The sequence below is a fragment of the Fistularia commersonii genome, chromosome 2 (assembly GCF_037954325.1).
Source record: "Fistularia commersonii isolate RoL2024-O1a breed Wild chromosome 2, RoL_Fcom_v1.0, whole genome shotgun sequence".
Lineage (NCBI taxonomy): Eukaryota > Metazoa > Chordata > Actinopteri > Syngnathiformes > Fistulariidae > Fistularia > Fistularia commersonii.
This window is the reverse complement of record NC_141285.1, coordinates 19,671,091-19,688,402: the sequence shown is the minus strand read 5'-3', so window position 1 is coordinate 19,688,402 and position 17,312 is coordinate 19,671,091. Positions and strand designations below refer to the sequence as shown.

Here is a 17,312-nt window from a genome sequence, read left to right as displayed (position 1 = left end):
CATTAGCTAACAAATACTTGCAAAGTAGATTACCAATTTTAGTTTGCAAGTTATTTGCTCACAGCCAAATTCAGCACTGATGCCTTGATGAATATCAAAGTAGAGGACCCTTCAGATCATTAGGGTGCGGTCCGCCTCGAGTGCCCCAAGTAACAAGCCAACAACATCATGGATTCCTCTGCTGATTTGCACACAGAATTAATCAGCTCCCCGCTGAATAAAAATGCAATGCAACTTTAACTATTTTTTACACTGTAATGAAATACTTCTCCATCTCCTGTCATTTTCAAACTCGCTGCAAATGCATAACAAGCAGGAGTTTTAAAATTAAGCATATTTCAAAAAGTAATTGCACTAATAATATAGTATTTAAGGTACCTTATCTGTAGGACTATATTATAACGCAATATATTTTCATCAAAATCCTCTCAAAATAAATACATTTAAGAGCTTCCTAGATGGAAAAATATTAAAAAAATACTTTTTCATGAAACATGTAGGAGATACATATGAGATGAAATGAAATATAGAAAAACATGGCATTCACATTCTATATAATACACAATCACATTCTATATAATAGAAGCATTTTGCCCAAATGTATTAAACCAATATTGTTTTTTACATATGCAAGCATTGCATGCTCTTGCAAGCATTGCATGAGAATCCTAGAAGAAAGATGTAAGATGTCACATAAGACACACTGAAAAAAATCCTTTGAGGAAGTGATGCTGCACGAGTTTGATATGTAAGTTTAACAGTCAACGATTGCGCCTACTTTCTTTTGTGTTTGCAGCCTACATGTTTAATTCAGTCCAAATCAATTATTATTGGGATATGGAAAGAGATATATATAGAGAGAGCAATATAATAATAGACATGTTATACTTTGTGGCACTCACTGGAGACAAAAAAGGAAGAATTTCATTGTATAGCAAAACACATTTCCTTACAATGACAATACACACTTTGAATCTTTGATTAAATATTTTTAAGTGTTAAGAAGTTTTAATGAACTATATTTATTTTTTTACATGTGACCTGCAAGCTGCACAGATGGGGGTGGTCCATCTGCTGGAAAGAATTTGCCTGTTTTACATTTCTTGACTCACGGACCAAAGTTGATACTAGTTGTATGTAAAAGCAATGAATTCAGCTCATTATTGAGCATCAAAAAGACGTAACTACACACATTTTGATGATTCAAAACGACTCTTTGTCAGGTCATTACATTTCAAACACTATACCCTCAAACCCAAGTTACATCAATAATTCTAGCATAATGCTCCAGACTAGTTTTTCTGTAATGCAACTGCAGCCATGTCTATACTTTATTTTGAAATACACATTTAATTCTTGGGGGAGATCTAAAGTCGATGGCCTTCCATATTGTCCAGAATTTTATTAATTTTCCTTCCTTGGTCTGTTAAAGAAATGGTTTCCTCCCATGCTTTTTCAGTGAAAGGTCTATTTATACTACAATTCCCATAATGCACTTGTACGTTCTTCCTCATACCGGAAGCGGAAACTCCCCCGCTTCAAAAAAAATATCGTGTTGTGTTTTGGAAACGTCTGATAAGATATTGGATATGTATTATCACGCTTTTCTCCCATGTAAAAAGATTTATTATTCGTCTTTTCTTCAATTTTTGATTAAATTAAAGGTTTTCCTCGAGACGGAAATTTAGCTTGTTTGCTAAACTAACCATGTTCCATGCTAAATTTATTGGTCTTTTAACATCTGATGAATTAGAACATTTTATGTGTATTTTACTTTTTGGAAACTTTCAAGCCCTCTTTTTCGCCATGGCGTTAAACCGAGGCCAGTTAGGTAACGCCAAATCCCAGCTGAATTGCATAACTCGTGCATCTTATTTTCAGCTTTAGCACAACAGGTAAACATTGACGGCTGAACTGCAGGTGGTTTCGGTGCACTGCACTATTTCATTTCACATTAAATGTCTTGAGCTTCACACCAGATCTCGCCTCTCATCCACCGAGCATCGTCTCAGTACTTGGGTTTGTGCTTCAGATTTCTGTAGAAATGTGTATGTCTGTGTTTATTTTTAATTGGTAAGAGTATGATCTTTTCCTTCACCTTTCGGCTTTTCCCTTCAGGGGTCGCCACAGCGAATCAACATTTTCCATGTAGCCCTATTCTCTGTATCCTCACACCAACTAACTTCATATCCTCTCTCATTACGTCCTTAAATCTTCTCTTTGGTCTTCCTCAAGACCTGCCTGGCAGCTCCAATTCCAGCATCTGTCTACCAATATATTCACTATCCCTCCCCTGTACATGACCCAACAATCTCAGTCTGGCTTCTCTCACCATCTCTCCAAACATATGCTGTTCCTCCGATTGTCTCATTCCTGATCCTATCCATCCTGGTCACTCCTAAAGAGAACCTCAGCATCTTCATATCTGCGACCTCAGGCTCTGCTTCCTGTCTTTTCGTCATTGTAACTGTTTCTAGGCCATACAGCATCACTTGTCTCACCAGTGTCTTGCACACCTTTCCTTTCATTCTGGCTGATAGTCTTCTATCACATAGTACCGCTGGTAAGATTATGATGAGGTTCAATATTTGTTGACAAAGGAATGCTAGTTTGCCACTCAGCATCATAACAAGAGAATTCGTAATAACAAAACAAAAAAGCTGTACAAAATGGTCAGTTCTGAAAATAAAATCTAGCTTAAAGATAATGTATATTTATTTTAGATCTGCATACTGATTCACCCAATATGGAGTATGTTCTGTGGGTACCATACATGAGTTGAAATGTCAAAAACTGCAAGTATGAAAGTCAAATGATGCATAATCAGCAAACTCATCTCCAGATAGCCACACTGGTGTTCTTTCCTCTCGGGGTTTAAAAAAAATGATGAAGGCTTCAATTTTTCTTTTTTGTGTGTACTTGGAATAAACCGAAAGAATCCATGACGTTCCCTAGCGTTCATTATCTGAATGACCACTAGGTGGCAGCATTTCCCTTTTTCCTATCGGGGTCAAGCTCAATGGTAATTGAAACAGTGGCTTTTACAGTACCTTTTGGAAAGAAAAGAAGGCGACTTATCCTTTTACACTGAAAAATCCATTGTCTTCACATCTCCCAGCTGTAACTTAAATAAATCCATGTCCCCAAAACCCCAAGTTTACCCACAATCATACAGACATTTTACCCCAGCAGTTATACAAGTACACAACTTTATCAGATTGCCAAGTTTATACTTGTACTATACATAAACACATGGTCTCATTTGATGGTATGCGGCTGTAATGCACAGCATTGCAGTCACTTTTTGTTGTTTATTTTACTTATCTGTAAACATTAAATCCAGTTGTAAGAAGCGGGGTTACCCCTGCCGTCAATGGTCCTTGGGGTGATATAAGTTGTCTTAACAAGTAAACCAGATGTGAGCTGAGTAATAGCCCAGGTTTTTAAACACGATGGCCAATTTGCTTCCTCACGTAAGCATCTTCAACCCGATCTGACCCGGGAAGCAGTGTTGAGTGTCACTGTTGCGACCAATCACTTTGAATTTGTCTCCGCCAGGGTGATGTGGTGCATTGCTGGGACATTGAATTAATATCTTGTATTGTTGTGGCAATACACATCAGGTTATATTGCAGACTTTTGTAGTGTAGCAGTTTTCTGCAGAACTTCATTTTATAAAGCAAGATCCCAACAAAACTGAAAAGCCATTTTAAAAGAGATGCTTTTGCATTTTCCCCTGGAAAGTTTTTACCCCACAGCTTTTGTATTTTAAATGCAGGTAGCATCTTTTCTGAAGCCCTTCCGCTGGTCTGCAGGCCCATTTAACAATTGTTTTGGTTTTCCTTTCCTGTATTGCTTCCCTTTACCCTCTCTCACTGAATGTAGTGTTTCCTCTATAAACCAATAAACCGGTGGTATGGAGAGCTGTTGCTTTTTCAAATAGGAAAAGAGGATAATACAAATATTGGGTTAAACTCAAATAAAGACTGCCCATCTCAACTAAAGTTGCAGTGGCCATGATCAGTGGGTTTCTAATTGACCTGAATCCATCCGCTTCCCATAATTGAGACCCAGAAGAAAAAAAAAAAACATTTTTTATGTCCAACCAAAATATCAGGGGAAAATTGTTTAAGAAAATAAATTAAAAGTTAAGAGGAGATTTTTCAGCATGCAAAAAGAGGTGGTTTCCAAAAAAAAAAAAAAAAAAAAAAAAGGCGGGACTCTTCCCAGCTTTTTTTTTTTTTTTTTTTTTCCAGGATGACACGTGAAACTTTCCTGAGAAGCGTGTGTGAGTGTGTGTGTTTTTCATGTGTGCGTGTGAGCGTGTGTGTCTCCCCGTGAACTCTTCAGACGGACTGCGGAGAGTGGACCGTGTGCTGCTGCTGCCGCCGCCGCTGCTGCTGCCTATTTTTAGAAGCCTGCCCAAATGGAGGGGGAAGAAGGACGGGGCTTGAAGAAACTGCAGGAGAAAGTCCCAGCAGCGCTGCAATGAGCTCGCAACGCTCCCAAGTGACGGATTAAAACGCAAACCAACAAAACTTTTTTTTTTTTTCCCTTCAAGTTTAAAACTTTTCCCTCTTCAAGCTCGTCCCGATTCTGTTTTTAAACACGCAGTGGCCACTGGAGAAGTTGTTGCACGGCGCAATGGCCGCCCAGTGCGACCCTCTGAGCGGATACTTGCAGCAGTCGGACCACGGCTCCAACAGCGAGCGCAGCACCGACTCCCCCCTCCCGGGATCGGAGGAGGATCTGAGCGGACCCCTTCAGCTACCCGACCCGGAGTGGACAGAGGAGAGGTTCCGGGTGGACCGCAAGAAGTTGGAAGTCATGCTTTTAGGTAAATAAATAAAAATAAAGATTCCAGTTTCACTGCAGCGCACCCGGTATCATCCATCCCGATTCCCGATTCGTGCGTAATCGCCCCCCTCTTTCTGAAGAGCCCCCTTTAAAAAAAAACAAACAACAATGATATATATATAAACTGTTCAACTGCACAGCTGACGACAAATGTGCACGGTTGACTGTTTTGCAAGGTTCGGGAAAGGACTAACGTGGCGTGTCCGTGGACGAACCGATCCGAACCAATTGAACCGAATCATTCGGATCCGGGTGTTCGGACAGCGTCGACGGCGCAGCCATCAGGAGAAGTGGTATCAGTTTAGAAATAGAATTTTATTTAAAGTTGACAAACCAGAACTATTTGGGTCCTGATGGTGGTCAAACGCATCTGACCCAACTCAGATACTTGGACGTACTTCACCCACAATATCGCTGCACCAACCTTCACGAGGTGTCCGCGTAAACTGAGGCTGACCTGGACATACAGGCTGCTTTCCGAAAAGCGCATTTGAGAGATAGTTATTTTACAGCCGTGCACTCAGGAACCAGCACCAATGGGTTCGATCTGTGTCACTGACTCTGTCCCGTTCCGCTTGTCCCGATGAAGTAACCGATTGACCCGGGATGTTTTCCTACGAGGTCTGAGCTACGGTGAACAAACAAACCATGACAGGGCATCATAAAGAGGCTCGGTGGAAACCCCGCAGAGCCAGAGGTTGAGGTCACATATCAGATATTTGAAAAACATCGGTGTGCGCGGAATTTTGATGCGGGAGAGGCGGCCAAATACATTTTTTAGGACGACTCAGGGTATTGTTCTTGGGAATGCCTCAGGAAAACACTTTAAGGGGAAAGTGAGCGTTGTTGTGGTCATAACACTGCATCGGTCAAACGTGCAGCGCAAGTGTCCGCTAGAAGCTGTAGGTGGATTTTTAAGTGTAAGTCACCCAACAAATTGTCCTAAATCAGTTGTTCTTTATCCGACACACACACACACACAGCGCTCGCAGTCCCTCTATTCGCCGCCTCGGCGTTCGGTACATTCCTCAAAGCTCCATGTCATCCCCAATTCTTCCAGGAAAACAACTTAACCAGAGACCAGCCCTGAATCCAAGTGTCCCGGACATACCATGTGCCACGTCACGCAGCGTACCTAAGTGTCTCCATGTTCATGTTTGTGTTCTCCGGTAAACGATGACATTTAGTGGATCTGCATAGTTATGTCTACTGTCTTTGCTCCAGCGGTTGTTATTCAATTGTTTCTCCATGATGTTATGGCAGGGCGACTTTGGTCATGCTGACATCTTGCAGCTGGTGTGTCGGACTGAAAGTAGCCTGTTCCTTTCTAGACATCTGCGGGGTTCAAAGAACACGCCGTATCTGGTGCGTGTTTAGCTGTTTTGACCCGTGGCCCACGGGTGACAGCCAGGATGCTAGGGCCAGATTGAACAGCCGTCTGGGATGTTTATTTTAGATATCGCACAGCTCTGGTTCCCCAATTGACGAATTGTCTACAATTTCAATAAATAGCTCTTTCTGTGTCATCCGTTTAAGTCTGAGCTGTGGAACATCTGGTTGTGTTTTGATTGGATTTTATGTAGCTTTTGACATGCTACATCATGAAGGCCAGGGGTTTGACCATAATGAATCATTCGGAGACATTCAGCTTTTGTGTGTGTTTATTATTTTCTATCTGCATCTCTGGCTCGCCTTTTCCTGGAAACAGAAATGCTCTCGTAACCTCGGAAAAAAAAAAACCTTGTCAAATCGTGGCCGGCATCTCAAAATGTTGCCGGCTCGGGGTTCGAGCGACTGCGCCAATTTGCAATTTGGCGGCACCAGCGACATCCCTGCTTCAAAACGGTTTTATATTAGAGATTTTGTGAAATCTGATTGTGTTGCCAAACGTCGTGTAGATGCAAGTCTCAGTTCCCTCTCTAGGCTTTTAAGTGTTTTTCAAAGCTATATTTTTGTGTCTTAACATTAATTCCCTCTCCTGTATATGGATTTTACTTTAAATATACGCAAACCGAACCATTGCGCGGATAGTGACGGGTGACGTTAACATAAAACAGAAATAATTCAAGTGAAGACAGGAATGTGGGGATATTCGTTATCAAGTTTTCTAATCAATAATGGCAAGATGACAGCTAACTAGTCTCATTCTGAAACGCTGGGTGATGCACGTTAACAAACAAAAACAAAACAGCGGTGATTGGCTTTGTCGCAAAATGAACAAATTAATGTCTCAGATCTCACGTGAAGACAAGATAAGATAGGATAAAACTATGTGAAACTTGTGCCAGGTGGCTCTGAAATTTAAAAGTAATATTGCACATGACTCTGAAAATATTGTACATTGTGCAAAAATCTTAAATGATGTGATAGAGTTACTGCCTGCCTAGGTAAAGTTCCATTGTACCGTGACATGTGAGCCACCAATATTAGGCAATTTAAAAAAAAGGTCTTAAAAACAAACTAATAAATAAAATTCAAATTAAAAAAAGAAACCGAGGTCCTGCTATCCATCACCTATACCAGCTTAACCCTTTGAAGACTGAAGGCATAGCACCTGTGGCCTATTTATGTAGTTTAAAGCTGTATTTTATGGTCGGTACGTCATGCAAACCAATGCTATTTGTAACGTGGAGTAATCGATAGTGTATTCCCCTCAGTGTTGGTGACAGTGGTAGTTAGTTCTTATGGTTTTCCAAACAATGGATGAACTGTGACGGCGCAGGCGGGAGAGAGGTCGGAGCGGCTCGAGGATGTGGTCTTTGCTCATTCTGCAGTTTAAAAAAAAAAAAAATGTTTTTGCGATTTAACCTACATTGAGGCAGAATAACAACATGCTTCATGCAACGCCGTCAAAAACGTCTCTCTCTCTCTACACCGCCCCCCCCCCCCCCCCCCCCCGGCGTCGAGAGATTTTGAATCACAAAAAGATGGAAACTATGAAGTGCACAGCAATTACGCTATTTCAGACTGGCATGAACGGCGCTTTAAATCAGCAAACCGTGTAAAGTGACAAAACATCTTCCTCACGGCCGTTCGGTTCTGCCATTGTCCTGTTGGCACACCGAGACAGAGCTCCGATGTCAATAGCCTGGAGATCTTGACACAGGCATGAAAGCTTGAAAGATAGCCCCCCGCGTGTACGAGAAACCGCGCAAGGCGACTTTTGTGCTTTTCTTTTTCTTTTTTTCTCCTTGCATTTTTTTCAAATTAAGGGACAAGAAGCGAGTCTGGGAAAGCAGTAACATTTCGGCTGAAGTTGACCGCGTCAGCTTGTGCAGCATCTCCTTTTTACATCCATCGCTTATGCATTCATTTGTCAGTCAATCTCCTTGTGCTAGTCACGTTAAATTTAGTGCACGGCATACACTCCTTGCGGGACTATTTGTGCACACACACATCCTAACAACATGTTTGCTGAGTAACTGCCACAACAACCCCGCAATTAAGCTAAGTGAATCATTTTCTCCACTGAACTAATTTGTTTTCCCGCTTCTAAAACACACACAGTTAATGAGTAGCTTTGTCTTGGAGGTACAGGTCCCGACGCAGACACGGCATAACGGCTCCGCCAGTATTTGAAGTGCTTATCATCATATGCTAAAAGTTGTGCTCGACTAAAAGAGACAAAAAAATCTTGAATGTGATTCAAGTTGTACAAAAAATCAGCTGTGAAGTGACATGTTGCAGTCCCTTATTAGGTAATATGATACTCTATTATCAGTCAGGGATGAAATCAATATTTGCCCAATATTTTGTTCTTAACAACTGTTATACCAGCCCATGGCTGCTTCGGTCAACCATGGAAGACCTATAGAAGATCGAGGCCAGTTCTTGTGGGAAGACGAATAAAATCGTGTCAGTCAGTGATAAAGAGCTGTCCGGGGAAAAGCTTCCCAGTGAGTTGATGTGTTGTGAAAAAAGGAGCAATGGTTTCTGTTTTAGCCTGATGCAACTCTTCTGCTTTTGAGTGCAGAGGTGAGCTAAAATTCTACCTAGTTATGCTCCACATGGATGAAAACACTGTCCTTTTAAAAGTGTTTTTTTTTTTTGTTTTTTTAATTTTCCCAAAGACAAATGCTGTTCCAAGACAGTGGAGACACATTGCAGACGGATTTGGAGACATGGCGTCATTACACATGAAGGCATGGCAGGTTTAAGACAAAAGAAACAGTCACTTTAGCCAGCATGGAGGAAGTCATACTGGAAGAAGAGGCAACATAAAAACAAGTCTGTGGGTTGATGTGTGTAATTTTGTTAGAAACGAGCACTGTTAGTGGAAATAAACCACAAGGCAACTAAAATAATAAAAAGGTGAATAATGAAACCTGATAATGAAATCTATATTTCTGTCATAATAAATATATATATATATATATATATATACATGTGTATATATAGTTTTCTTCTTTGTGGGAAGGTGTGATCATTCCTATGCATTTCAGATGTATTGGTTATAGTCTTCCAGCTCCTGACTCTGAAAATTTTAGTGTTTTTTTTCGCAATGTAGGCACAAAAAAGCTGGAAAAATGGCCCCGGGTTTTAAAATCCTGCAACCATCATGTGAGTTTCTGTTTTTATTATTCCTCACAGCGCCACTCGGAGGCCAAAGATCGTGCATATTGTTATGGAGGCCAGCGGAAAGTCTTTGCATGAGAAGTGGAAAATTTGATCACAGTATTCTCACTACCCCCCCCCCCTTTTTTTTTTTTTTTTTGTTTACCGAATAATTTCTCTGGCTTTAATATTGACATAATGAAGCGAGTATGTGTGAGGCCTCATCCTCCTCTTCCTCCTGGGTGCTGAGTAAGACTCTTAGACAGGAAGTGAGTGTCTTGTGGGGAATTTGCTGCAGGCTTTCTCTTCGCTCTCCTTCTCTCCCCCTCTGTTGCTCCCTCTTGAGTATTCAAACACTGGACTGTTGTCCCAGCTTCCATCATATCCACTGTGAAGTCTTTGGATTTTCCCTGGTCTTTATCCTTACATTAAATCCTAATCCTCGCTTTAACCTTCCAATTTAGCCAAGCACGGAAAAAAAATGTCACTGATGACACTGGCAGATGATTGTAACCGCTGTTTTATATTTTGACGTGCGTTGTCATGGTATCTATACGGACATAAAGGTAATCACAGGTGTCTCCCTTAAAACATTCCTCAAATTCAAGTGCGGTGTACAATGTGGATTATCTGTGTGTTTTATAATATTAAGTACCTGTTAAGTTACGTGGAGGATTGCAGTGTTTTGTTTTGTATTTCGCTCGTCTGCCCGCCTCCTGTCAAACAGTCGTCTCACCGGTCAAGCTCAGAAGGCAACATGGGGGATAGCAGCACATCAGCCAGTAGTTTATTTGTTTTTTTATTTGTACATCCAGAGTCATTTGCGAACACAAAACTAGCAAGGTGCTGACAAGTGGAAACAAATTGAAACAAGAAAAAAAAAAAGCTCTGGCTGTGACAGGGGTGAAAGTTCTGCAGTGGAAGACAATAAAGTTGAATTGTGACAGAAATAAGTGGGATAAATTCTTGTGCCACAAGAATATACAGAGCCAGAGAATTTCAGAGATCTCAAACAACAGCTTGAGTTGCAAAGTTCCTTCCAGTTTTAAAGTGGGTTTTTCAATAATATTTGTTCAGAGGAACCCTGTTGGGAGTTTTTTGACCGGGGTCCGGCAAGGAAGTCCATCACGTACTGAGGCATTTGATCCTGTTTTTTTTTTGTTGATCTCTGCCGCATTCCAGACAGTTTGGACGGACGATTCGGTCACATTTGAATTAATAATTTAAAAGAGCATTAAAATCTTCTGTCCCGATCGTCTCAGAAACATAATATTAAAAACGGGACGCATTTGGAAGAACCGAGAGCGATAAGACGGTTGTCAAGGAAGAGGAGCTGGTCCAAGGTGACGAATCACTCTCCGTCGGGTGATGAATGGAATTCAAGTGAAATAATACAAAAGGTCACTTTTTTTCCAACGTCTTTGCTTAGCATCGTATGTTTACGATAAATATGACGCATATATCTATATTCCCTGTTGAACGGATGACCTTCTTTCCGTCCGACCCCGCCAAAAGAGATCATTTCTCGCATGTGATCTCGTCCACTTGAATTTATATACCAAAATAGTAAAATGGAAGATTTCAGTTCGGTAGAGTAGGGACCTTTAAAAAAAAAAAAAAAAAAAAAAAAGATCATTAGCCAAAACGCTCCAAGGAGTTCAAATGTACCGAGCAAACTTTGGACAAGAATATTTCTTTCATGTCCAGATGTAAGGCTTGTTTATGGCCTTCGGGGGGGAAATCATCCGTCATACTTTCATGTGTAAAGTATGAACGATTATATTTCACTGCTGAATGTTTTGGCGCCGCCTCGTAATAACACAAAGTATGGTCCAGTACCACTGTATACATATTCACGGGAGAGCCAAACAAACCATTGTTTCAGCGAAGAACTCAAGTGGCAGAAATTAGTCGGTGACTCGGTAAGAAGTTGTGGCCACTTTGCCCCAGCTCTACAATTGTTTACCAGATCGCCCTGGAGAGCAGAACAGCAGCAAAGATCATCAACAATAGAAGCTACATGGAGTTTTATGTACATTGAAACCAAATTTGCCTGATTTAGTGTAACTTGCGGGTAGCCTTTTTTTTTTTTTTTTCCAGGAATTGTAGCGTCACTATTGCTTTTGCTGGGATTAAGATTTCATCTCATCTTCCTGATGCAAAGTCCAATGCAATTGGCCTCTGACCTCTTGAGGATCTACTTGTCAATTGGCAATTTGATGGAGAGGGAAGGATAAAGCTGTTGCTCGTTGAAGAATTGATCATGTTTGTATTGTTTGCCTGCCGCCACAGTAATTGATTTCTAAGCAGCAGGGTCCTCCGGCAAAGGATGAAACATAAGAGCACATAAGAAATCTAACATCTAGGTGCAATAGTGTTTTTTTTTTTCAATTTTTTTCAATTTTTTTTTTTTTACCCTATGAAAACCAGACTTTTCATGAAAAAGGCTCGGTTGGAGAATTGAATACAGTAGAAGTAAGTCCTGCTGCACCTGATTATGTTGAAGGCTTTGCGGGCTGTCCGCTTGTATATTTCGCGCCAGAGCCAAGACGGCGGCACATCTGTAAGCATTTCCCACGCATATATCACATATGCCCACATACTCCATGTGTAGATCTACCAGAAAGGGACAGAATCGCTTCATATTTTGCATGGAAGGTCCAATATTTAGACTTTGCACAGCCAGACAGCACTCGCTTTGGCAAAGGTGTCCGTTTTCAGATTTATGCAAATGAGCGACCGCATAACTGCGCGCGTCACGAGAGCACAATGGTCCATTTGCGTAGAAAAATATTATAACTGAAAGCCTAGAACCTGTTGATCCCAACTGTAAATCTCTGTGTCCTTGGCTGTGTCATTTTACAAGGCTTTTGTTCTAATACCTTATTCTCCATATGGCTCCCATCAATAATCAAAGGGTGTGTGGGTTTAAATGCTTCAGCTGATTTCAGGGCTGAAATGTGTAATTCCCCGGGTCTTGCCACCTTCTGCCTCTCCTGTTTTCTCTCTCTCTCTCTCTCTCTTTGAGATTTTACCCAAACATGCTGATACAATTAAACAATTCTATTCAGCTTTGCTTACACATTGGATTCCTTCATCCCGGGCATGATGAAGCTTTCAGGAGCTGTAATATAATTGAGCTTCAGTCGGCGGAAAAACCTGTAATTCATTATTCAAAAAAATAAAACCTGGAGTCGTATTTCAGCAGTCCGGAGTGGAGCGGGAGCACTCTGACCCATTTCTGTGCCGCTGGAACTGTAAATGGGCTGAAATGAATACCTGTTATTCTATGTCCCTCAAAGCTCTTTTTCTTCAACCCTTTTCATAGTGCAGATTTACATTCTGTTTGGTTTGTGGTTGCTATTTTAGAAATGTTTCTTTGGGGAGGGGGCCGGCGGCGCACCTCTGACTTATCCAGCATGCTTGTGTACATGTAACACACACACACCGCCGAGCCTTAACCCCCCCACCCCCTGTAAAAAAAAAAAAAGTTTTCAGTATTTGTCTTTGCAGAACCTCTGGTTTTGGTTTGTTGTTCTCTCTTTTCATTCAACGTCCAGCATATTCTGTGTTTTCTCTGCTTGCTCTGATCAGAGAGAAGCATTTTTATTAGAGTACCTTTTTGGATCCAGCTCCGACCGTGCTGAATTATTCTTCCCTTGAGCAAAAGAGTGTGTGGAGGGGGTGGAGGGAGGAAATCTCATTTTGTTGAAGTTTGTCCAAAGGAATGCTTCTAGTAGAAGACCCTAACCGAATTATGTTAATATCCTGTGAGCTGTTCGGTCTTGCATAAAGAGTGTCTGATTGGATGTATCACTAAAGATAATTTAAGAGGTCGGGTTGTCAAGTGTAATAATCGAGATTTGGAAAAAGAAGGGAAAAAAAAAAAAACCTCCCGCTGATTCCTCGTGTCACTAAGACGTACAATGCCGTTCGCAATGTGGACGAATCGAATGTGTCATGCACGCAGAAAAAAACCCTAAATCTGTTAAATAAGACTCCCTATGCTCGGCAGGGGATCTGACACAGTAGATACCAGGCACCAGGAATGTACAGCCTTGTGTAATCTCTTGGCAACGTTTACAGGAAGAAGCTGGGGGGGCCCGAGGGGGGAATGATCATCTAAACGTGTTATCAGCCGCACAATGATGTGGGTGTACTTGGTGATGCAAAGTTTTAGTTTTGTTTGTAAACATGGGGTAACATGCAGTTCCATCATGTTGATAGACGTACTGGGAAAATAAGTACTTAAAGTCGCAGAACGTCGCTGTGACTTTTAAAGCGTTTCCATGGGGTCTCGCTTGTGTGGTACCACCCACCTACCCGGGTCCAGTCTCTCTGCCACGCTTTCATCTTTTTGTTTGCGGGAAGGCCACATCTGGTCCCCCGGCGTATTATTTTGATAGGACGGTCACTTGACAACGCCACTGGAATTTGGAGTCGGAGGGATTCTCGCAAGCGCCGAAGAGCACTCCCGCTCATAACAAAAACACAATAGCTTGTGATTAGTTCAGAGGGACCTCGCTTCACCATAAGTTGGAAGATTTTAGGGGTGAATTTTTGCCAGATTACACCGAGGCAGTAATGGAATTGTGAGAGGAATTTAAACCTATATGTTTGATGAAATATTCCCTGTTTTTGTTAATGTTTGAAATTTGTAAAAATAACTTACAAGTGGTTTGTATCAATATCAAAGATGGACCCTGAAGCACTTTTAGACTTATTTTATGCCTGAATGTGCAGCATTTTCATTGATATTGCTGTATGACTCCTGATGCTTTGGGCAAGATTAGGTTTGATTTTTAAAGCTGAGGCATCTCCTCATCATCCAACTTCTTATTTTATTACTGAATCCTGTGACATATTTTATGTTCATCCAAATAAAAGAAAAAAAAAAAACACCCCTTGGCCCTCTGATGTGGTATTTCCACTTGGCCGAATCACAATTTCAATAATACAGAGATCAATTGTCCAAGACATTGTTGTGGTTTCCAGATTTTCCAGATTTCATGGTAGTGATCTATTACTCCTGATGAGTTGTTGACTGCGAGTTACAGTTTAGTAACAGAGGAAACACTGCTTGTGCAGCTGCTATGCAAGTAAACCAACACAAGTGCAATCAGTTTATGTATTTTAGGACAACTAAACAAGATACCGATGTTTTCTGATTGTATTTGTGGTCTGATATCATGACACTGGTTTCTTTTTTTTTTGTATTTGTTTTCTCCCACCAAACACAAACAACCAGACAGGATTGGTAGCCTCATCAAAACAGCCCAGCTGCCCCTGGCCTTTTTTTTTTTTTTTTTTTTCTTCCCGTTTTTACAGTTTTATTACTTGAATCTTGTTCTATTGAATTGCTGCAAAAAATAATTTTTACAGCCCCTCTGACCCCGACACATACACAATGGACCCATCTGTCAAAAGGCGCCCAAAACATTGACTCCTATGCTCTTTTTGCTCAAGTGACTTGTCGTTTTGTAAATCATGCAATTATTCTGGTGATCACTGATAACATGTGGCTTGTCATAAATTGTATCAAACAGATTATAGATTTAACCAATATAACGTTAAAAACTGGATTTTTTTATTATAATATATGCTTTACTTGCATCAGACCAACATCTTACTTAGCATTTGTCCATATTTCACACATTATTTCACACATTGCTCTCTATATTTGATCCCAAATGCAAATTATAGTCTGAATCATCCTTGCCTGCACCTTGATAATCACAACCTCCTGTCTTTTGAAACCGATACCTCAAGGTGTTGAAAGCTCAGTGTGATGCTTATGCAGTGTTGATATGAAACATCACCTAAATCAGACGCTTTTGCAGGAGTTGTTTACTTATCTTGACACAGTAATGGCGGAAAAAAACTACTGCAGACTCTTTGTGAGTCAGCTAAAGTAGTTTCCAGCCTCTGCAGTGTCCTCTGGATGTCAGGTTTTGGGAAAAAGTACCCCATCTCCCATCGAGATTGAAAACCGACAGAAAGTAAACAAATTGATGGTCTGTCCGCTCTCTCTGGATGGATGCTATTGTTGTGGTTTGAGAATGTAGAAAATAGGTTTCCAAAATTTGAAGACATATTAAAACTTTTTATATAGGTTAGCTGTTGACGCAGTGTTGCACAAAACCCTGAATATCTCATTATATGCTGTTTTTCATAGTTGACCTACATCACGATGCCTGTTTGTGTGTTGAAAATCTCATCAGTTAAGTGTTTTTGTGTGTGTGTGTGTGTGTGTGTGTGTGTGTCAACATATCAGGGTTTAGTTTAATTAACAATGACAATTTTCAGTTGTTTTAATGATATTTTCCATTGATTTATTCCAAAAAATGTTATTGGTCTTGCAACTAATTTCAGTTTAAATTTTCAATTTTCTTTTCTTTTCTTTCTTTAATCAGTGTTTTCCCCTCTGGCTACCTCTTCCTATATTTCTAATGGCCCATATTCATAGCGTTAAAGTCAGTCATTTTACTGCAGCAGGGACAAATAATTTGCGCTTTACTAAATTTAATGCATTCAATGCCCACAAGTAACACCGAAAAAAAATCAGAACATTATTTTATACAAGATTTTATATAAGTTGTATCTATATATATCTATCTGTATCTACAGTCTATTAAGACACAAAATAATGTACCGCAATATTTTTCAGATTCCACCATTTGATAAAATCTCAATATTTCTATAAATATTCTTACCAGTGTCTTCTCCTCCTCTTTGTCTCAGCTGCAAAAACTATTTTTTTCTTTTTGTCGTTTGGGATATGTACAATTCAAATAATGAAATATTGCATTTTTATTGAAATCCTTTTGTGCCCCTTTTGACCTGCCACATTGTTTTCTAACTGAAATGCATGGATCCGGTTAATGACATTGATTTGCTGTGATTCTTAAGGTCTGGTTTGAAAACACTTTCCTTTTGTTAGGATTGTCTACCTACCGCTTGCTTAAGAATAACCAAGTTTCAAACATATTTTTTATAATTTCTTTTATACATTCACATCGTGTCAGCTTCAAATCTATTGTATTGTACTTGTGCTACCCAGCAGCATTGTGACCACAGAAAGTAGCTTTACTGCAGTCTTGCTTCTTGCACTGCCATTGGAGGAGATTTTGCCCTTCTTCTGTTCATTTATTTGGTATTCTTGAGAGGAGGTATACCAGTGAACAGCTTTGCAGAGGCATTGTTCCCTTTTTAATGTCATATTTGAATAAGAACAGCTCCTTGCCTACTTGCACACGTGAAAATGTATTCCTATAGTCGGTGCCGAGTTTGCCTGATAGTACATTTGGCGGAAACAAGAAATATTTCATTAAACTCTATGCCATCGCTTGGGATGACTGGCCAATGGTCACCCATTGTCTTTCTTTTTCGGTTTCCTTTACTGCAATTCCTTCTCGCTCTTCACGTGGGGAATGCTGCTCTTTTGTTCAAATTGTAGTCCTCGTAGCCAAGGGTGCTCCTAAAGTTGGCATTAATATTAATCTGTGTGACTTCAGTAAAGGCATGATCGTAGACGGTAGACTGAGATGTCGATCCTTTACTGATTAGAGTTGTCATGTGGTATAAAATCTCATCTTAGGGAACTGGAGGTGTAACTTTTCAGATTTTAATGCTTGCAAATACCTTTTTCGACGTATGTCCCACGTATCACGTTAATTCCCGTGTTTATTGCCAGTGCAGAGGATTCCATTTAAGCAACTCTGCAGTTAAGGGATTTGACTGGTGCCTTCAGGATCTTTCTGCTCTTTGCGATTTTAGAGAACTTTCGTCTTCTTATAAAAATCCTTCATCACGGAGGAGGATGACTGTAGCGCAGCACCATTGATTGTACAAAAAGGAGCAAAACTGGAGCGCCTCTCTATGCCTAAACTCCAAATCCCAGT

The 17,312-nt window shown here is 40.5% G+C and overlaps 1 protein-coding gene across 1 annotated transcript in view; it reads left to right on the top strand.

Annotated features, from left to right (window-relative positions):
• The first annotated feature begins 4,230 nt into the window (after positions 1-4,230).
• Positions 4,231-17,312, top strand: part of bicc1a (BicC family RNA binding protein 1a) — a 68,062-nt gene continuing 54,980 nt past the window's right edge. Inside the window, exon 1 of the mRNA XM_086171885.1 lies at positions 4,231-4,837. Coding sequence (XP_086028011.1) covers positions 4,645-4,837 — 193 coding nt within the window. The 5' untranslated portion in view covers positions 4,231-4,644. The remainder of the gene's footprint in view (positions 4,838-17,312) is intronic.